This window comes from Oreochromis niloticus, linkage group LG23 (assembly GCF_001858045.2).
Source record: "Oreochromis niloticus isolate F11D_XX linkage group LG23, O_niloticus_UMD_NMBU, whole genome shotgun sequence".
NCBI lineage: Eukaryota > Metazoa > Chordata > Actinopteri > Cichliformes > Cichlidae > Oreochromis > Oreochromis niloticus.
The window spans coordinates 41,723,975-41,745,825 of NC_031986.2; the positions used below are offsets into that span (position 1 = coordinate 41,723,975).

The 21,851-nt window shown below is 38.7% G+C and overlaps 2 protein-coding genes across 2 annotated transcripts; both read right to left on the minus strand.

The window, feature by feature from the left end:
- Nucleotides 1–7,082: 7,082 nt before the first annotated feature.
- tax1bp3 (Tax1 (human T-cell leukemia virus type I) binding protein 3) lies at nucleotides 7,083–13,353 on the minus strand. Its single transcript, XM_003439848.3, has 4 exons — nucleotides 13,114–13,353; nucleotides 10,009–10,128; nucleotides 8,733–8,810; nucleotides 7,083–8,590 (listed from the first exon to the last, which is right to left on the minus strand). Exons 1-4 carry the CDS (start codon nucleotides 13,150–13,152, stop codon nucleotides 8,441–8,443), a joined length of 387 nt encoding a protein of 128 aa, XP_003439896.1. The 5' UTR covers nucleotides 13,153–13,353; the 3' UTR covers nucleotides 7,083–8,440.
- A 1,022-nt stretch (nucleotides 13,354–14,375) lies between these two features.
- On the minus strand, nucleotides 14,376–20,380 carry hsh2d (hematopoietic SH2 domain containing). The gene is made up of 7 exons (XM_005479023.4): nucleotides 20,264–20,380; nucleotides 19,552–19,632; nucleotides 18,930–19,120; nucleotides 16,713–16,802; nucleotides 16,441–16,606; nucleotides 16,003–16,263; nucleotides 14,376–15,557 (listed from the first exon to the last, which is right to left on the minus strand). Exons 3-7 carry the CDS (start codon nucleotides 19,052–19,054, stop codon nucleotides 15,084–15,086), a joined length of 1,116 nt encoding a protein of 371 aa, XP_005479080.1. The 5' UTR covers nucleotides 19,055–19,120; nucleotides 19,552–19,632; nucleotides 20,264–20,380; the 3' UTR covers nucleotides 14,376–15,083.
- Between the last annotated feature and the right edge of the window lie 1,471 nt (nucleotides 20,381–21,851).

The window sequence follows — 21,851 nt, forward strand, 5'->3', positions numbered from 1 at the left end:
TGATATTCTCGTGTTGGCGTTGTTCCCACATCTTTATAATTAATGTTGTTCCAGGGTCCACATTACAAGTAACCAATCACCTTCTTGTGACGTCATACTTTTGCGACTTCGGAAAATACCCGCCTTGGAGGATATCAGATCGTCCGTAACCCCGATGCCATCCAGCTGACCGGCTTTTCACTCGCACTCCCACGCATCATATCCACGTTCACAAACGGTGCATTGATATGCATGAGCACATAAAGTAGCTTTAACATGCAGTAATACTCATACAATATACACAACTGTGTGGCACGAACAAAGAAACAACAAGCCAACAAACTGCGCAGGATTTGGAGACGAGTTTAAACAGCGGATTTGGTCACTTTATATTTGTTTCTTTACTCGTTTTATTGTTATGTGGTTGGCTCTGCCTCTTTCTTGGTCAAGTCACTGTCGAAAAGGAGATTTTAATCTCAACGAGACTTTTTCCTGGATAAATAGAGGATAATTAAAAATAAATAAATAGATAAATAAAAGCCATTGAATAAACATAACAATGGATGAACTTTTATTTTTCAGAGTGAAACTATTCAACAAACAGAATCAAGGTGTTGTAGAGATTTTTTTTAACTTAATTTTATTGGGCACCACCAGATGTGACAACTGCTGAGACTGAAGACTTTGGAAACTGTTCTGGAGCTTTTAATTTACAGTTGCTAAGTTTGATGTGCAGAGACTAGAAGACTAGAAATTTAAAACTTATTAAAACTTTTGCCATGTTGGGTTTTTGTCAACTACTGTTCCAGAAAGATTCAAGAAAGATTAGAGATAAAAAAAAACAGTCTCAATCTTTACAACACCACGGACAAAAGGCAGCTCTAGAACCACCTTTTCCCCCTTCTCCTTCTTCAATTTTGATTCCTTTATGATTTGTGCTTATTATATTTTATTATAAAATGCATGTTATTGTAATCTAGCATTGTCAGAAGCTAAATAGAACAGCTAAATAGACAGGACTGTACATAGGACATGTACATTCCTGTGAAAAAACTAAACACACCCTGACTGCTTGCATGGGAATTAACCCTTGTATGGTGTTCGTATTTTTGTTACTCAGCCAGTGTTCATGGGTCTGGTGGACCCGCTAGAGTTTTGGCTTTCCAAATTAACACTATCAAACAATTTTATGTTAAATTACTCAACAGATGTTTACTTCATCCCAATTACAAGCCATATGAACAGCAAACATGGTTAATTTTTTCCCTTTACCTTTGTTAGATCACATTTATGGATTAATGTGCTTCTCGTTTTTTTTGTAAAATGTTATAAAAAAAAATTAAATCAGTTATAATCAAGTGGAGTGAGTGGAAAGACACAACACATTTACACGTGAAGCAATATGTTTCACAACTAAATGGGATCAGCTGCTCATAAATGGTGACATTAGGCCCAAGGTTGTAAAACGGGGAGGCGATGCACCCACTCATTCCACACTGTCCTGATGGCAGCTAGCTTGTCTCTCTGCCATCGAGCTGGTCTGTCATCTCGGTTATCAAAACGGATAACCTTGGAAATTTTGTGGAAGTTTTCCAGAGACATTGATGCACGGAAAGGTTCTTGCCGGTTTCTGCATCTCACAGGGATTCTGTGGATTCCCCTTTGGACCTGAAAACTCCTGCAAGGATAAGAACCCTAAAGTAGGCCTTAGGGTTCTTATTAGATCAATTTGGTCCATCTCCTTCCAACTCTCTCCAAAAACACACCTTACGTCTAGATTACTGCAATCCAGAATAATTTTCTGGATGGAATCTGGGATGAAAAGTTCAAATGAAGACTTGATGTCCTGCACATGAGTAACTGTCAGCCGTGTTGGCCTTGGCTTATCACAGTAGCAGCTCTGCAGGCTGGCTCATTTCTTGGGCAAGAAGACCATTCAATTTCACCATTTATTGTCATCCATGTTTCTTCACTTGCTGTCTGGTGGGCTTGTTCTGGTCCTGGAGCTGGCTGCTGATGGGGTACTCATCTTCGTTTTGTTACTAAATGGTGCTCAACTTCATCCTCTTCTTCAAAGTCACTGTCAGACTCTGAATTTTCAGAAATGTGAAATATTCTGAAACCTCTTTGTCAACATCATCATCCGAAGCTCCTCTCTCTTCCAAAATCAATTGGAAGGCCCTCGCAGCAGATAATCTTTTGCCATCTTGATCAGTTGTGATAAAGAACCACACTGGCAAAGTCTTATTTATAGTATTATGCCCCTAATTTGCAGGTGGGGCAGGGTATGAGAAAATAAAATTTGGATCCCTTAAGAAACAGGGTAAAATGTGCGGGAATGTAAGAGCAGATGGCGTTGATAGTTGAATTTTCAACAATGTTGCAACTTTGTGCGGGAGCGGGAGGGGAAGAAAACACTATCAGCAGCACCAGAAAGAAGGAAGACAGATTGTGGGAACACAGGACCTACACTTTCAACACTTTTATTAGACCTGGGTCCAGTGGACCCGAACACCTTGTATGTAATGTAAATGCGTGGGGTGAGGTACAGTATGAGGTCGTTGAAAATTTGTTCGGATTTATGTTCTTCACAGAAAATAAGCCAAAGCCAATGAATTTCAGGTTGAAAAAATAATTAATTGTGTAATTTTTCTTTTGAAAAAAACTGAAAACGGGTCTCACAGACCCGAACACCATACAAGGGTTAAGAGGGTATATAGCAACCGGGTGCTGCTAATCAAATGCATTTGATTAACTGATCATCAGTGAACTTTACCATCCTTCATAAATGCTGAAGTTTGGGGATTTTACCATACTATGTTAATGCCACAATCTTCCCAGGAGTAGACATCACAGCAAGTTCACCCCAAAATCAGACCACGCAGTGCTAAAATAAATGGAAAAAAAGGCTCCACGGGCTGCAGTTACCATGCAGTTACCAATATGACAGTATAGTTGAGAATTGATGACAGTGTCATAAATTGCAGGGACAAGGTAAAAAACTTGGGCGTGTGGTTCGACATGGTGCTCTCTTTCGAGTCTCATGTAAAAGAGATAACAAAGACCGCCTTTTATCATTTGAGGAACATAGCCAGAATCAGACAAGTTTTGTCAAGCGACACTGCAGAGGTTCTTATCCATGTATTTGTGTCTTCACGTATTGATTATTGTAACGCTCTTCTTTCTGGGCTACCAAAGAAAAGTTTTAGAGGTTTACAGATGGTGCAAAATGCAGCTGCTCGCATTTTAACAAGGACTGGGAAATTTAAGCACATTACCCCTGTACTGAACTCTCTGCATTGGCTACCTTGTCAGGTTCGAGCAGATTTTAAGGTCCTGCTGCTCACCTACAAGGCTTTAAATGGATTGGCACCTACATACCTCTCCGACCTTTTACATCTTTATGTTCCATCCCGTGCTCTCCGATCCCAGGACTCTGGCCTTCTAAAGGTTCCTAGAGCCAGAAAAAAGACAACTGGAGAGCGTGCTTTTTCTTTTTGTGCCCCGTTTCTGTGGAACAACCTCCCTCAAGATATTCGGCAGGCATGCTCTGTGGAGGTTTTTAAAACTAAGCTGAAGACACATTTGTTCACCCTATCTTACATGTCTTAATTCTATTGCTTTTAGTTTTTCAATTTTTACTGTTTTTAACTTGTATTGTGTCTTTTACCTGTATTGCTAGCGCTTTATAAATAAAGTTATTATTATTATTATTATTATTATTATTATTATAGTTAAAGAAAGACTGAACAAAATCAGTCTTAGAAAGCTTGTCAGGTGAAAGCCTCCTCTCTCCAAAAAGAACATGGCAGCATAGCTTAGCTCTGCAAAGTTATATCTGAAAGAACCACAAGGCTCCTGGAACTGTGACCTTTCCACAGATTAAACTGAAGCAGACATGTTTGGCTATAATTCACATTGCCAAGTCTGACAAAAGCGAAACACAGCATATCACCACAAACACCTTTTACCAAGCACTTTGGTGGATGGATGAGCTTATTTTGTGAAAAACAAAAGATTCAACATGCTGCAATGGCCTAGTCAAAGTCCAGACCTTAACTAAGTGCTACATTAAAAAGAAGAATAAAGAAGAATGGGCCAAAACTCCTTCCAGTGTTGGTTTCACAAGCTGTTGAATCATGGATGTATTTAGATTGTCACAGGACTGCACAGAGTCCTTTGGAAACTTTCTTTTTCACATGACTGTATATAGAATTCAGCTTTAATGGTGCCTTTTCAGATATGGAAGTGGCCAGTGCTATAGGGAACCAAATATTTTAATTTTAAATTTAGGAGCATCATTCCTAAACTGATGAACTGTCACAGAATGGTAAGCTCTGTAACATTTCATTTTTGAGAGACTCTTTAGCATCTTTAGTCTTTTTAGGATTCTCCTTTATTTTCAATGTCTCCAACATTCAACTTTCAATTCAGCCTTATTTATATTGCACAACATTTCAGACTGAAAGGTGAATCTTTACAATGTTCTAAAGAGAAACCCAACAATTCCCTTGGATCACCAAAACCCCCTCCCTTTTAACAGGAAGACATCTCTGGCAGAACCAGGCTCAGGGAGGTTGACCATCTGCTTTGATCAGTTGGGGTGAGGGGAAAGCAAAGACAAAAGAGAGATGATAAACAATATAGTTTTTAATGGCGGTAGCAGCAGATCAGTAACGTGCAGCACTAGAGCTAGAAAACAAAATGCAGAAAGAGTGAAAACAGAGAAGGTTACAGAAATAGTGCAACATACTAATAAATGCATGGTGGGTGAGAGAGAGGAAAGCAGAGAAGAGGTGCTCTGCACAATATGGCATCTACCCCAGCATTTTGAGCCTATATCACTGAACAACAGATCCAACCTTAAATATAAGATTTATCAAAAAGGAGGAATTTAGCCCTAATCTTTTAAGTAGACTTGGTGTCTGAGTCCAAACCAGGAGCTGATTCTACAGAACAGGGGCCTGAAAGTCAAAGGCTCTACCTCCTACTATACTTTTCAAAACTCCAAGAACCACAAGGATATTATGAGTCCCACAGGCAGCCAGTGATACGTGGCTAACAATTAGATAGAAATATGGTTTTGTCAGGTAGGAGAGCTATTAAACAGCCTCGCAATAAGGAATTGCAACAGTCCAACCTAGGATTGGGATCTCTCTGTAAGCTTCCTTCAAGTTCCAACCTGGCGTATGACCAAAGTGATAGGAGCAGACCGCATTACCATGGCAACCCAATTATCCTGCCATAACGTGGGAGGCATGGATCATGTATGATCCATGTTTAGATAGTGTAATTATTCACCCGCTTGCAGGAAGAAACATTTGTCTTAGTGTTATCTTTCAGCAGCAAGAAGCTGCATTCTTACTCGTGTCATTATAGGTGGTTCGTTTAGTCTGATGGGAAAGTGTGCTGGGTTTAATGAGTTTAATAAGTGTCTTCATTAATACATACTTGACCACCATGTTATCAAACAAATTAAGTAAGTTGTAGTTGTAGAGTAACTACAGCTGACTTGGAAGTGCTGATTAAATAATCACACTGGAATCAAATTAGGGGCTCGTTGTTACCCACTTAATAGCTGTCCATTAGTTACCTAGCAACACACAAGGTATTAATGTTGTGGTATTAGGGAAAGCCAACCTAGATAGCGAGTCTGAGCTTTAGCTGGTGTTTGCACAATCTCATTCTTGTCTCACAACATGGTGCAATAGTATTATGAAGCCCAGGTAAGTGGAATGGAGCATGCTTCCTCTGTCCTGATAAAAATAACAAGCGCACACACACGGCTCGCTCATAAATTATTTCTCAAAGGGGGGATTTTAGATAAGCGGTGCCCTAAATCGACCCTCTCCCATTATGTGTCCAGATGTTATTTTAAGACTTTAAACATTACACAGCACATTCAGTTCAGGTGTGTTTGGTCCTCAGAATACAGATAATTTACTGGTAGTGCATTACACAACACAAAAAACAGCTTTACCAACACAAATCACAGTAGCCCTCATCTATTCAAAATTAATAAAATAAAGTTAAAAACGACAGCAAAACTTTAAAATCAGTAAATATATTTTTCCCATTTCCTTTCTTTATTTTTCCCCTTAAATAGCTCTTAATATTGCACCTTAAAATCTAGAAGAACTGGTGCGAATATTTACTTTTTATTGCTCTGGAACATACGTGTACCCCAAAAAAGGGTTTACAATTATGTAGCTTGCAGGCAGAGAAATGCACTTCTAGTGTTATGTTGAACACACTTGTCACTGTGCAAAGTGGGAAATGAAATATTAGAGGCATATGCAGTTATAGAAACACAATGGAAAGGTTCCTTTCTATGAATTTTCTGAGACCTCTGTTCAAAGGTATGCTTTGAATAGCTGATAGCGGACACATTTAAGAGATAAAAGAAGAGCTCACTGTATCAAAAAGCCTTGCTAAACACAGAAAGGTCAGGGAATAGATTCTTTGCTTTGAAATGTCAGCTGATTACTCTTTAACTGGCATCATGAAGCTATCTGAAGGTCCTGCAACATAAAAAAGAGGGGTAATCAGTTACTGTATATCTGTTAGACTGGCATGTTATTTGCAGATTTTAGCACGTTTCACACATGCGGTCCTTTCCATTAACATGACATTATCTGAATCTGTTGATTTCATGTTCGAGCACCGTTTGGATCAGACCCACTGACATTAACATATCAAGATAGCACAAGTCTAAACAGCATTCAGTCGGCCATTGTTGAAAAAATAGAACTCCTTTTATATCTGACAAACATTCACTTTTCAAGTTTTCTACAATAAAACAAACAACAATAAAAAAACTAAACAAACAAACTTTGTAAACTGCCAGATGAGCACAAAGTCTTGAGGAAAATATGTTTGAAACATAAAATTTTGCAGGCTAAACTTTTATAAACGTACCGCTATACCGACATTTTCTGAAGCAGTGGTTTCCAACAGAGCAGTTCCACAAAAACTCAGAGAGCCTAAGATGACATGAATTTAAAATACTGAGAGGTCAAACTGAGAGGCCTACAGGTGCTCTGATAATCAACTCTACAGTACAGTATCAAACAATAATAAATAAATGACCAGCAGCATGTTTGTTTTTTACAGTTATACAGGTATTTTATTTGAGCAAAACTTCCATTTTACAAACTTGATTATTGCTTGTATAATATTGTAAAAATCTAATATTTTATAAGCAACTTACATACCCCCCCCAAAAAAAGTAAGTTCACCCAAAAGTAAAAGAAACGTAGCACAGTATCGGTTTCAGTACAAAAAGGTTTCATAGCAAACATACTGATTATTAGAAGTAAACCAGTCATCTCCAGTGTCATTTATTACATGTTGCATCAAAGATGCACTACTGAGATCATACCACACTGGTAAATTGGAAATGAATTGTTAAAACTTAGTGTTAATACATTTAAGGCTGCTGTGCACATTTTCAAGTTAACAAACAACATTCACTCCTTCTTGGCTCTGATTTATAGTTTCAAACTGGACTTTTGTTCAGTGACAAGAAACAAAACTATTTAAACCTCGAGGCGGTCTCAGTGGAGCTAACTGCTGAATGACATCTCCCCCGGGAAAAACAAACAAACAAGCATTGTTCTTTTTCTGAAGCCGATAAAAGGTAACTGGAAGCAAATATGCTGAAATTGATAAAGCTCATTTGACAAGTGTGCATCCAGAAACATCCAACATGTGAAGTAACGTTCATATGAAACACCTTTACTGTAATTCTGGCTGTGTTGTTACTTTAACAGATGCATAAGGTGAGAGGATGTTACAGTGAATGCAACTTGGGAAATGTGATGCACCAGTAGAATTATCATTACGGAAAACGCACATTGAAAATTTGCTCTATTGACATTTTTTGCATAGATTTTATACAATCTACTGTACCATTATTTAAAGAAAAAGAAAACTGGAAATACTAAATTACACAAACTTTGATTTTACTTTGGCATTTGATGCTGTATTAGTGACAGAAAAATATTGGTTCTTTAACTGAGATGAATAAACAACAGTGAATTTTTCTGGGTGTATCCAGTGTGTCCGGTTTCACTTTGGTCAGCTGGTGGAAAACAAATTAAACTCGTATTGTTCCCAAATAACCCATATTCAAAAAAACCCAATGCTAATTTAAGTTAAGTACAAATGAAGATGATAATCACTGCAAATATCTTGAATGCTGTTACTCAAGCAGCGTTATTTCACATAATTTACTGAGATCAGTTACAATTGGATATGCCACAAATGAGAGAAAAAAACAAAACAGATAACAGAGTCTCATTTTCTACAGACTGATCGGTCTCAGTTTGTTTACTTATTTATTTTTGCATTACTGGAGTATAAAGGCCACGGTGCAACTATTTGGGGGAGTATTTGTTCTCCATGTGAGTCTTCATTCCTTGGCTATTGCATTAGTCTGTGTAAAAGTAGAGCCAGCACACTAGGGTTTGTGATAACAGCCCTTAGACTGTTTGACAGCCTCCTCAAGCGACTTCCTGGTTACTAGCAGTCGCACCACATCCTCTCTCTTCTTTGTTAGTTTTTTACGAGCCTGATCATGAGTCACCATGGTCATGTCCCAACCGTTCACCTGGAAAGAAAGAAGGAACTTAGTTTGAAATAAAAAGAATCAAATACCAAAAGTGAAAGTCACTACAGCACTGCTCCTGAGGTACACAGCGCCATCTTGTGGCTCAACTATTCAAAAAGAAAAACTTCATTTCACTACACACCTGCATTATTTTGTCTCCTATCTTCAAGCCGGCCAAGTCTGCTGGGCCTTTAGGTGATATCCTGGTCACATAAATGCCCTGTGAAAACAAAGAACTCACCATTTCATTTATTTATTTATTTATTTATTTTTTTTTACCAGAATTGGACAGCAGGTCTGGTTTAAAATAGGTTGTCCAAAATAATACAGAATATCCCTGAAGGACATTTCAAAAGGTGGCCTTTGCCTCCAATACTGCCAGTCTGGAGCTCTGGCAGTACAGGAGGAGGATCTCAGCGGGACAAGCATCAAGTGTAAAGGATACACTAGCATAAGAAATTATTTTTGTCCCATTAAAGTAAAACTAGGATAAAATAAAGAGAAAAATGGACAGAGGCCTGATCTGTTGTTAATTTAAGGACACAGAGGACATCTCTCACAACAAAGTTCCTGTAATGCTCAAAAATATGTTAATAAAGGAAACGGTAAAAGTGTAGAAGCCAGTATTTAAGTCTTATTCCTCTCTAACAAATCAGCTGGTACATTTCTGTGCAGTCAGCATGCCTTTATGTAAACCTGAAGTCTTCCTTACTGTGACTCTGCTGAGTTTGTTTAGTTACCACCCGAGGCCATGAGTAATGTGTTCAGGCCTGTAGCTAACCAAAGCAAGAAGTACTTTGTGGAGTACTTGTACCACTACGCTTTAGTGCAATTGCAACTTGTGGGTGGATATTCAGTATCTTGCCAAATTAAGAATAAAATCCACATAACCAAAACGAGTGACCCGAAGACAATATTTTTATTCTTGGACTCAATAACCTCAGCAAAGGCCTTCAGTTCCTTCACTGCATGAAACAAGCTGCTTTAGCTCCTCTCCCTTTAAGACACATTTGTTCTGATTGGCTGCTCCTCACAAACAGAAAGTCTGGTGGGGCTACCACCCACTATTTCCCTAAACTATGTCCCTAAAATGAACAAATAAAAGGCATCTTCTCTCATCAAAAAAAAAAAAAAAAATTGTCTGAAACTGAGCGTTCAGAGCAGCTCATCATCTTAAACTTCGATCACATTTATACTAAAATCCACCGCTGTATATGTATAACCATGACAGAAAACAGGGAAAATATATAGAAGTCCACTTTTAAAACGATCTGATTTCACTTTTGACAGGGTCATTTGTGGGTTTATTCCTTTCGGCTACGTCACTATTGTCTACAAATATTCTATTAAGAACAAAGGGAGAGAATCAAAATGAAAATGACTGCACTTAAAGAGATGATGGCTGCAGATAAACTCACTTTGTCAGATTTGTCCTCAGAGAAGGGATTCTGCCCGGGGTCCTGGTCTATCCCTCCTCCGATGCTGAAGCCAAGGATGAGATTCTCTCCTTGCCGCAGCTTCTGAATCTCAACTCGTTCCTGTTTAACAAAGGAAAACAAATTTAAAAACATTAAATACTGTTGAGGAAAATATTGGGTAGGCTTATCACCAAGCTTTCTCGTGTGCTGCTAAGTCACGTTTGCTGAAATATGTTCTTGTTTCCATTGCTGCTAATGTTAATAAGATAAACTCCAGTTAAATTAGGTTGACAGCACCATGGAAAGAACGTTCACAGTTCACTACGATAGGTTTAAAAACTCTTCACTATGAAGGTAGAAAAATGAAACACTTCCATACCCATAAATAATCACAGCTGCGTTCATTTAAAACCCATGTGTATATTGTCTTATATAACAGCTCATGCTTGGAAATCATTACGATCCAAAAAGCACTGAAATGATGGTATGCATGCACGAAGCACACGTTTCATATTTTTATATCAACTCCCAACTGACATTCACATCGCAGTAATTACAGAAAGATGGGCAACTTATCTTTCCATTAGGTAGTGAAGCACCGACTTATCACCACAGACTCATTTTGTAGATTTCAGCGCAAGCAAACGGTTGATCTCAGAGGCTGATTCTTCTTAACTCGAGTCCATAGACAGACTCTTAATTAACGGGCCCTACCCCTGACACTGACAAGCAGCTGCAGTTTCACTACATCGCAGAGACAGATGACTCAGAGGGACTCTTCAAACACAAAGCCTGGCTCTGTGTGTGCGACAGTGAATAATCAGACAGCCTCTCGGTGGTGTGGCTGATCCAAAGTCTGACAATGACTTGAGCTGCTTTTCTCAGTGCGCCAGTCAGACAGGCAGGTAGGACTCACACAGTCTGCGTAATCACAAGGACACTACAGGCAGGCTTAAAAGTCAGCATGTGTATGCTACAGTATTTTTTGACGTGTTCATGCTGTTGACAAACTGATATACTTAGTCACAGTGAGAAGTCTTTCTTTATATGCTAACAATGGGCAATTTCAGCTTGTTGCTAGGTGGTTGCTAGGGATGTATAATTCAGTTTTTGTGAATGTCAATTCAGTTTTATAGACATGAAATAAAAATCATATAACACTTTTAATAGCTGTTATTTGTGCATTAAAGGCATACACCAGTCTATTATGACTCATAATATCCGATATAGATTAGAGCTTTCAGGGGGCTAAGTTGTACCTGTGTGCCAACACAGGTGATTTGGTTGTTCAAGACTTGATGAAAAAACAAACAAAAAACACACAAACATCATCTAGTAAGTTTGTGTATTACATTAAAATTGCTTCAAAGGTATTTTTGTGTAGACCTGTAACATCACTGCCTGTGGATACTTGGTTGGTTGGTGCTGTAAAAACTTTTCAAGTTACAAATTCTCAAAGTTCAAAAAGTAGGTCGAAATTTTGCAATTTAAAATTTGCCACATTTTTCCAGCGTTTTTGATTCCTCTTAACTTTATAAGTGCAAGAAGTAGCCACAAGAAACTTCCAGGCAGAAAAAAAACTTACTTTTTTTTTTTTGACATTACCTCTAAAAGTTTATTCAACTTAAATTTTTTTTAACATTTTCTTAGCTGAATTATCAGGGAAAAAAAGCTAAAACATGGAGTATCTTTCAGTTGCAGTTGCTGTTATGTTAAATTGGTCATGCAGTTTTACTATTGGTCCTATGATATATCATAAACATTATTCTGAAAATAAAACAAACTTTTGGATTTATGTCTTTAGGTTTTCGCCACTGGAGGTTTTTGGTACAATGTTATGTAACTACCTCCTGTACGCAAGAATTCATGACTCAAAAATGTCTGAAAAATTAACGGGAATTTAAACACACCCACACGTCCTTCCAGGGCTTGGAACGAAAAACAATGATAGTACAGTAGCGCAATTATTTCGCAAGTCAGGACTTCTATCTTATAATATTTTATTATAGGAGGTGGCTTGATCTGAGGTGTGTGTCAGCCAGCAGGGGCACAACTGAGTGATCATTTAAAAAAAAAAAATTATATTAAAGAATTAAAAATGTATTTTAGAAGACATTACAGAAACTGATTCTTACACACAACTGACAAGACTATGATTGGGATAAACAACCTCTCTGCCCCTGCACACTCTCTGATGCTAGGGGGTAGAGGCTACAAGGTGGATACACTGGGTGGGTATGGATCCACCCTCATCCCAGTCCCCACAAATCACTGACTGCTGTTTTGTTTGATCAGGACAAATCAAACGCAATGCCTCTTTCATATCAATATTTCAGTCTATTTACACAAAAGGGGCTCTGAGGGGACAAATGTTGAGCTGCAAATGTCAAATAAAAGCAAAAAAGATCAAGCAACAGTGATTTATGAAAAAATATAAAGTTAAATAAAGATTTGACTCTGAAAAACTTGACTTATCAGCTAGCTCAAATCACAGCAATTGTTCAGATTTCCTAGTATTGATATTTCAGTGCTTGTCACACACACATGCTTCACTGGCCTGCTAAAATCCCAGCTGTCCATCTCCAGCTAGATCTTCATCTTTGGAGCAGTGTCCACAAAACTGTACAAAACAGAGTTGTGATATTTTGCCAGCGCACAATAGTTGAAACGCTGTGTGAGGCTACATGTAGAAGACCAGGAAAGCTGATTTACAAAGGTGGTGACGCCCATTTTCATTAACAGCAGTTTTCTGACGATAAACTCAGTTGTCTTTTAATTAACGCTCAACTAAATGTCACCCTTCGTGTCCCGCGTTAGTGCCCAGTTCTTTGCTGGTGTGATTTAATGAGTTATTCGGTTAAATTTAACATTACTGGGAACATAAAGTGCTCATATCTGTTCAGCTGCTCCCACTCAACTGCTTTTAGCTAAACAAAGAAAGTCGCCCTGCAGTTAGCAAAAACGCCAGTTAGCTGGTTAGCGCGTATAGTTACCCAACATTAGTTAATTCAGAGTTTGCACCGATACGGTTTGATGCTAACGTCGGGTGAGAAGCTGAACAATAGAGTGCGGTCAAATGTGGAGAGCCACAGCCCTCAAACTTACCACAACAGCAGTCACCGGCTGACCTGGGACGAAAGACATACTCGCTGAGCTGTTTGGCTTATATAGAGAAGAAACTTTCCGCTTCTGCTGTTTTAAAAACTAAAGACAACTCGATTCAGATAGCGGGACTACTTCCTAGATCCTTACATGAAATAGCGCAGGAAGATCCCGAGCTGGAAACCAAAGGCTTTAGGGATGATGTCACGTCGCCCCCAGGCGTTCGGGTTCGCGTGTTTTGTCTCACCTTTGTAGCCAGGGAGGGCGGTGTTTAAATGCTGGCAGTCGTCCCTTTATGACTCTGAACAGAAATTTAAAACAAATCGAACTCATTACGGGGTTTTTGCTCCTCCTTTGCTCAGGCGAACACCGACAGCTGTTTTCCTTATATCGAATTGGCTAACAGTGACTTCTCGGTCGATCCTGTTTTCTTGATCGCACTTAGTCGACAGGATATTTGAAAATTAATTCGACTTTGATCATGGATTTTGTACAACTTTAGAACACTTTGCTTGGTTTTACTTTTGCGCTCAATCACATAGATGACAATTTCCTCTAGAAAACAATATAACAAAAATATTTTTTTAAAAAACCCTCCTTATGGAGGCAAAACACCCCAACGATTTTTATAAATATTTATGAATGCTATATAGATGTTGATATTTGAGATATTTGAGATTTATTGCTTTTGTTAAGCTGATTTTTTTCTCTTACACAAGTTTAGTTAATTATTAGTAAATGTTTCCTTCTGATTTGAAGTAATAAAGTAAAACACGAAAAATAGTAACCATTTAAAGCCAGGCACGTTTACACTGTTGTACTACTTATTGTGCAAGCATCCTGTGTGTTTTGCTGCCACTAGATGGTAGTCTGTAATGATACAAGACTTTTCTGTCACTACAGTGTGGAGGGATTACCATGCACCCTTTATTATCTGAAACACCAACGATGATGATTTCAGACAAAAAATAGCACAGCAGTTTTTAAAAGGTGAATTTAATTGACCTGTATGTTTCCACCTGTAAAAATTTACCAGTTTGGGTGTTCTCTCTCTTGTTCAGCATCTCTATTACACTTCTGATCAGAGATCTGCATGTGATGCAGCAGCATGCCACCTTTATTCAAAGCAGCTATTATTTCTTATTTGCATATGCTCGCAAAACTTCCCCTGAGCACATTTAGACTTTAACATCCTACCAAAAGAGTGTATGAAAAACTTTAACCTCAATTTGAAAGCGTGTATACAAAGAGGACAGAAAATTGGCTTCAGGTAGACATCTATGTAACAAATTTATTGCATTATTTATTTTAATGTGACACCTTTTATCTGTATAGAGTTTTAATGTATAAAACATTTTTTTTAAAAGAATATATAATTTGGCACTAAATACATTTGCATGAAGGAGGCAGTTTAATCTATTCTATAATTTTATGCATAGTAAATATTCCATGCGACCTAAATGTTAAAGGAATAGGAATATTATGGTAAATATGAGGCTGTGGCAGCTGTTGGCTTAGCTTAGCTTAGCATAAAGACAGAAAACAGGATGAGGAAGCTATCCTGCCTCTGTTATCTTATACAAAAGGAAATAAAAGAAAACACACAGAATGATTTAATTAGTAAACTTTAAAGGAACTGATAGGCACATTTTGTGTCTAGTCTAGCTGTTTCACTGTGTTTTCAGTGTCTGCATTAGCCATTTGTAGATACAGCATAAGAATGAAAGACTGGTGCAATGCGTTGACATTAAGTCCCTCTTTAGGTGAATAAAGGTCAAAAAGATAAAGGATCATAAAGGTTGGAAGAATGCAGTATTTTTTCAGCATGGAGCCTACCACTTCCTCTCCTTTGCCCAGATGAGGATGCATGTACACATTAACCCTCTTCCTTGATTTGACTCACGTGTTTATTATAGTTTCAGGTGATCACTGTGAGCTGTCCATATTCACTATATTTTATGCACTTTATTTTCTCATGTGGGTCCGTAGCCTGGAGCAAAAGGTGGAGGTGGCATATATTCTAAGGGTAACACGTCGTCAGTCAGCTTCACAGGAGTGCAGCTGGAGGAAAGTGGTGGATCACAAAAGGTCAGATCCCCCGTGATCTCCTGGTACTCATGCTCACCATTTTCACCCCTGTCAATTGCCTCAGTGTTAATCTCTGTGTATGAATTATCCGGCAATGGGCCCCTCTTCTTTTGGAATTTCTTCTTGAGGTTCTTTAGGTTGGTGACGACTGACGGCTTTACTTCTTGATTCCTCATTTGCTGGCTGTTGGTAGCAGGCGGTTGTTCGGAGCCTGCAAACGTGGGCAGATTCTCAGGTGCAGAGACTGTTCTGACAGCCTGATTCTGCTTCGGAGCCATGCAGTCTCGAAAAGGGACTTCGGGAGGCTGGTTGGATGGAGGATTATCACCTGTATATTTCTTCCTGGGTGTTGGGACAGGCTGCAGAGGAACATAAAGACAAACTTAAATGATTTTTACTTTTAGATCTCTTTACATCTTATTTTTAAAGTTAATGAAAACCTAATCTCAAATGTGCATCACCACAAATCCATCAACACTCAGGGTTACATTTACTTCTAATTTGTCGAAAATCTAGACTTCTCAGTTACTCACAGCAAGTAGCTCATTGATAACATGTTTTCAGGACCTGTCTTCAGTTTTTAGAAAATATTCATGCTACTATTTCAGTTTAAATCAAACCTGATCATCATAAGCAAATATCCTTTTACATGAAGATTTAGAGCCATACTTATTCTTTAGATTCGTATAAAAGGATGCTAACTCCAAAGAAAAGCTTTTTACATTAAAATCTTTTAACCTTAACTTGATCAGACAATGTACGGAGATCTTTAGCTTGAACAATAGTTTTCAAGGCCATTTTTACCAGTGCTGGAGGTGGAGAGGTATTGTGTTGAAACTCATCTTCCAAAGAAGGGTAGAGTCTATTTGTTTGGCTTTTTTGAGGCAAAATTGGTGAGTTTCCCAAATAATTTGGGCGGTGAGGAAGGGCGGGTGGGATATCCTCTCTTGACCCTGGTGGATTTATGTTGGGAACCTGGGAGTTGTTTGGTGGCAAACTGGCCCTGGAGCCTGGACCTCTTGAGCGAAACAGTAGTTCTGCATAGTCAGTCTTGTCATTAGAGGCCTGAAAGATGTAGAAAAGTTACAGCACAGATGTTTTATTGTAGTTTACACAATTAATCTTACTTAGCTTAGCTTAATTGGCTTATGCTGAGCTTATATAATGTACTAAAAAGTAAACATGTAGTTTACAATAACATAAAAAAGCATGAATGCAGTTGAGACAAGCACATTTTCCTACCTGTCCACAAGGAACAGTCAGCACTTGAGTGAAAGGCATGATGGGAGTTCTACGATGAAAGTCCACCAGGTCATGCAGAAACCGGTGATACCTGTTTTCTCCCACTATGATGTAAGAGCCAGTTTCCAGTGCATCAATCATAAAGTGTCTGCAGCGGTCCTCTGCACTGATTGGTCAGTACATTAGAGTGAACAGAGTGGAGTGTCAGGGTAACTAAGTGTGTGAGCACATTACTTTAAAAATAAAGTTTCTGTCATGCTGAAAACACTCACCGATACGAGAGAGTGTAGCCGATCCTGCTCTCACTGACTCTGATGAGGAAGTAACCCGGTGGCTTAGCCATTAGCAGTTCCTCTGCTGTCCTACACAAAGGACCACAAACAAAGGCCTCTTTCATGCATGCACTTCAGTCTTTACATTTTATGGTTTGGGGTTATTTATAAACTGCAACTGATAATCATAATGGGAATCAGCCTGGCCTTTGGGCATATTTTACAAACTGTTTTTGTATACATATCAGTCAAACAGAATACAAGATATTGTTTCAATAAAATAAACTGTAAACTACACCTAACAATAGCCCAAATATATGAAGCTATCAACTGGATGTAGTGAAAGAGTTCACACCTACAGCCAATTTAGAATCACCAGCTAGTCTAACATGCAGGTCTTTGGACTGCTGAAGGAAGCCAGAGTACCCGGACAGAACCAGCACAGTCAAAGGAAGAACATGCAGACCAGCTGGTGGAGTCAAACCTGTGATTGTCTTCCTGTGCAACAGTGCTAACTGCTCTGTCACCATAATTAAAGATACTAAACTATCAAAAGTATACAAGTCCTTTTTCCAGCTATATTTAATAACTGATCTACAGCTTTAAAAGATGGTAATGGTGCAATACATCCCATATAATCACCTCTTATAGTGCAATTGTATAGCACAGGTTTGGTCTCATATTAAGTGAAGTAAGCTACTTTCAGCTGTTCTCTTATTCACAAGAGGTCACGACGGCAGGTATCTTTGTTTAATGCTGTATCTCTAAAGGGATTTGAGTCTCCTTCCAGGATGGAACCAGGGATCTTTCACATGCTAGCTGAGTGGATAAACCATTACTCTATGGAATTACTGTGCAGTGACCAAAGTAAACCTGCAGAGTGAAAGATTAGTTTCAGTCTCACTGCCTAAAAATAGAGAAAAAAAAAAAACTGTAAGAAAAGTAAATGCAAATCTCTGCTGACACATATTTGTGCCTAGATGTTTAAAGGCTATTAGATGGGAGCATGTCTTTCATCCTGTTTTCCTTCTTCACCCCAACCGGTCGCAGCAGATGGCCGCCCCTCCCTGAGCCTGGTTCTGCCGGAGGTTTCTTCCTGTTAAAAGGGAGTTTTTCCTTCCCACTGTCGCCAAAGTGCTTGCTCATAGGGGGTCATATGATATGATTGTTGGGGTTTTCTCTGTATTTATTATTGTGCGATCTATTGTACAATATAAAGCGCCTTGAGGCGACTTTTGTTGTGATTTGACGCTATATAAATAAAATTGAATTGAATTGAATTGAATTGAATTGAATGGGAGGTTGAGAAAAAAGAGTCTAACCCTGTGCTCTCCCAGAAATAGTGGAATACCGTGGCATGTGAGCAATTTAACAGTTTAATAAACATTAATAAAGAAATGAAGCATTTACAAAACATTCAGTCAGTTAGACAATCACTGCAGGTCATGAACACTGATGTCTTTCAGTCTTAGCTCCTCATATTTTGGACTGTTTGCCTTCCACTGGAGTAGATGGAAGGTAATGATATATGAGGTGAAGACGTGTGGCCTTCATCAGGGTCATTACAAAATACCAAACAGTGTGTGTTTAAATAAAAAAGTATACTGCAGAAAAAAAGTCAAATGAACCAATCACACATTCACTCATATATTTTAAAAAAAATCAGTATTAGAAAATCTAATTAAAAACATAAAAACAAAACTCATTCACACCTGCAGGAAATAAACTCTTTAAACAAAATATGCAGAATGCTTCTGTCTTTTTCCTGATAAAGTTCATATTACTACCTCTTTGACTGGGCTTAATGGTTTCAATGCCTATAAAAAGTAAAGGTAAGCTGCAATATTTTTCATAAAATGTCTTGCAACAGGACTGGTTAAATTATTCCTCTTAATAGAACTTAAATGTTCATTAATTCGTTCTTTCAGAGATGTTTCTCCTATAGATGTTGCATTACATAGGCAGTGTATCATATAGACAACATTTTTAGTTTTGCAAGTGATAAAGTCTTTTACATTGATGATGTTGCCACTAATGGTTTAACATTTTTATTGTACTGGCAATTTATGCAAGACTCACATTTAAAATTACCTTGTAGTTTATGAGTTATCAGGGTTGTTTCTGGGGTATAAGGGTCCTGGAAAGCTGTAATAACCTAATGTTCTTCCCTCTTTTATAATGATAATGCGAGCACAATTATATATCTCATAAACTTACTTTCTGGAAATGATCCCATGAAACCACTCTGGGACTACACCGTTCCTGATGACAGACTGGAGCTGAGACTCTGTGAACCAGGTGTAAGGATCACGTTGTCCCTGAAACGTCTGACTTCCCTCCATCCTCCTGCGTAATGGTTCATTTAATCCGCAGTTATGGCTGTTGGAAAAGTCACTAAGCACAAAGACCTGCAAATGAAGAAGTTAGTTTATGTACTTTGTACATTAACTACGCACGTATGGTACAAACCACATACAGGTATGAAAGCTGTCAGTTAATATGCGTTTTAAATATTCATTGTTCCTGTTTCAGGTGAAGTGCTCTGTGATGTCTATCAACAGTTCCTCAGGTTAATTATTATTAGTTCCCATGCATTTTAACAATCTCAAACTTAATGCAGGTTTTCTTTAAAATGGCAAAGAGCTAAAGGATCGAGTCTACTCACTAATACTTTTATTTACAGCGGGACCTGTTGTAAGACTTTATCAATTATATTTGTGAATTCATCTTAAATTTGCAATATGAAAACATAATTCATTACGGAAGACTGATTTTGTGACTAAAACTCAATAATGTTGCTTCTGGCGTCAAATACAAGCTCATAGGAAAAGTTACTCACCCTGGCTGGCAGCTCCGAGATAGAATGACACGGCTGAGCTCGCTCACCTGAAAAAACCTGTCTGGGGGCGGGGGCAAAACCCTACTCGACCCAAGTAGAGTACAGTCAATTTTTAAGTACAGTAGAATAGTTTGGGTTTTTTTAAGAGACACATAGAAAACACTGAATAACATCACTGAATAAGAAATTAAACTATTCAGATACTCCACATATGTTAAGGCTGAAGTTGCATGTGTTGATTGTATCTGTGGCTGTATGCACACAAGCGCACATGCGCAAAGCTGTGGAGAAAATGACCTTTAAGTGATTGTTCTGACTTAACAGATTGGAGATAAAACACAAGTGAAATGAGAGGCTACAGTCTGAGTGATTTTAAGCAACAACAACAAAAAACCTCAAATGACTTTATCAGTACTTTCCAGCTGTCCCACGTTATTCCAGGGCCAGATTTTTACAGAGTGCCGAAAAACGATTTACATCTGGGAAAGTTCCTAGATGTCACTGACGACAGGCAGTACATCCACATCCCACAGCATTTCATGTGATTTATCATTAGTAAAAACATATTTGTTTTTATATGCAGTGCATGATAGACAAAGAAAAAATAGATCCTGCTTTCAGGCTTAATAGGTGACTTATTGACTGATTTATGATTCAGTAAAAAAATTCCCTGTAATATTGACATCCGCTTCAGAGAAAATCCACCGCCCACCTGACGATTGTTAAAAAGAAAAAAGTCAGAACAAAGGTCAAAGTCTTTCTGGTGTGAAGCAGAAGTGTTGAGCTCCAGTGCAAATCTTTCTGCGGCTCTTCTCCATTTATACACAAAGTGCCCCCACCTACGCACTCCACCTCCTCCACAATTTTATGAAAAAGAAGTTTGGGTTGTTGTTTTTTTCAAACCTTGGTGAAGAAAGTTATCAGAGAACCACTAATGCTCATATGTCTTCCCCTCAAGCAAACAGGCCCCTATTGTAAACCTTAAAGCATCCTTAAACTGCCAACTACTGATAGAGAAGAAAATAAAACAGTGGCACATTAGAGAGGAGAAAGCTGCAGGAAGAAGTAGCCTCAGTCTAATCATGGTTCTATCAGCTGACTAAAGTGAGAGCTGCAGCTCAGACTGCGAGCATATTCTTTCCCTGTTTGTAAGGCTGAGGAGGAAGTGCACAAGTACAATACGCTTGCTTACAGAGGGTGTGGAATAGATGGCATGCTGACTCCACAAATCTCCCCATTTGTACAGAAATAATAAAGTCTCAAGATCCGCGTTATAATACGAGGCTATAGACTGCTCTGCAGTTTTTGTGCCACTTCGACGCCATACACATTTGCATATTACCTTGTGGCAGAGTGGCAGATTCATTTGCAACGCAAAACTCTACATCATGGATGGGAAAACATCAATAAATAGATTTCAGAGAAACTGGATTATAGGAACCAAAAATTTCAATTAGTACTGGTGTCATGGTGCAACCAGTTAACCAATTGATGATCTATGATGACATATACTGTATATTAATTCTGTTTATGGGACTGTGCTCTGGATTTGCTGGAGCCACTTACCCAGTTTGGGGTCAATGCTGTCTGAGGTATTTACTTCAGTGTACTCATGGATGTTTGCCATTTCATCCTGGACGGTGGTTCTGATACTCACTAGTCCTCGGCCTTCCTTCTTCTTAGCAGACAGTCTCAGGGTGCTGGATTTCCATCTCATCCTTTAGCCAGCTGATTATCCGAGCCGGGCATTTGACTGCTCAGGATTTGCTTACTCTCTGCAGGTATTTGGTGGTTGCCGCTTTCCTAGCAGCCTCTTTGTGGTTCCCACTTGCCTGTGGGATTCCCAGGTACTTGTAGCTGTCCTCAGTGTCGTCTTCTGATAGTGCAATCCTCTCAGTTCTGACCATCTTCCCTCTCTTTGTTACACTTCTCCAGCCCGAATGACATTGCAATATGTCTCATTTACTCCTGGCATACAGCTTGATGTAGAGGATAGCAATTGTGCCATTCTGTAGTCGGTATCCCTAGCGAGTCTTGTTAATGATCTAGCCTGGGCAGTTCAGGCCTATGCAGAACAGCAATGGGGACAGCATCTGTCAGTTTGAACAGGTCATCTTGACCTTGACTACATGCCTAAATGCATTAAGGTGCTGCCATGTAATTGGTTAGATGCATCAACAACCAGCTGAACAGGTGTACCTACACTGAATGTAATGCTAATTGTTTATAAATTAAAGAAAAACATCGAGTACTTGTCCTGCAAATGTTCTGTTTTTGCACAGAAAAACATACTAGACACA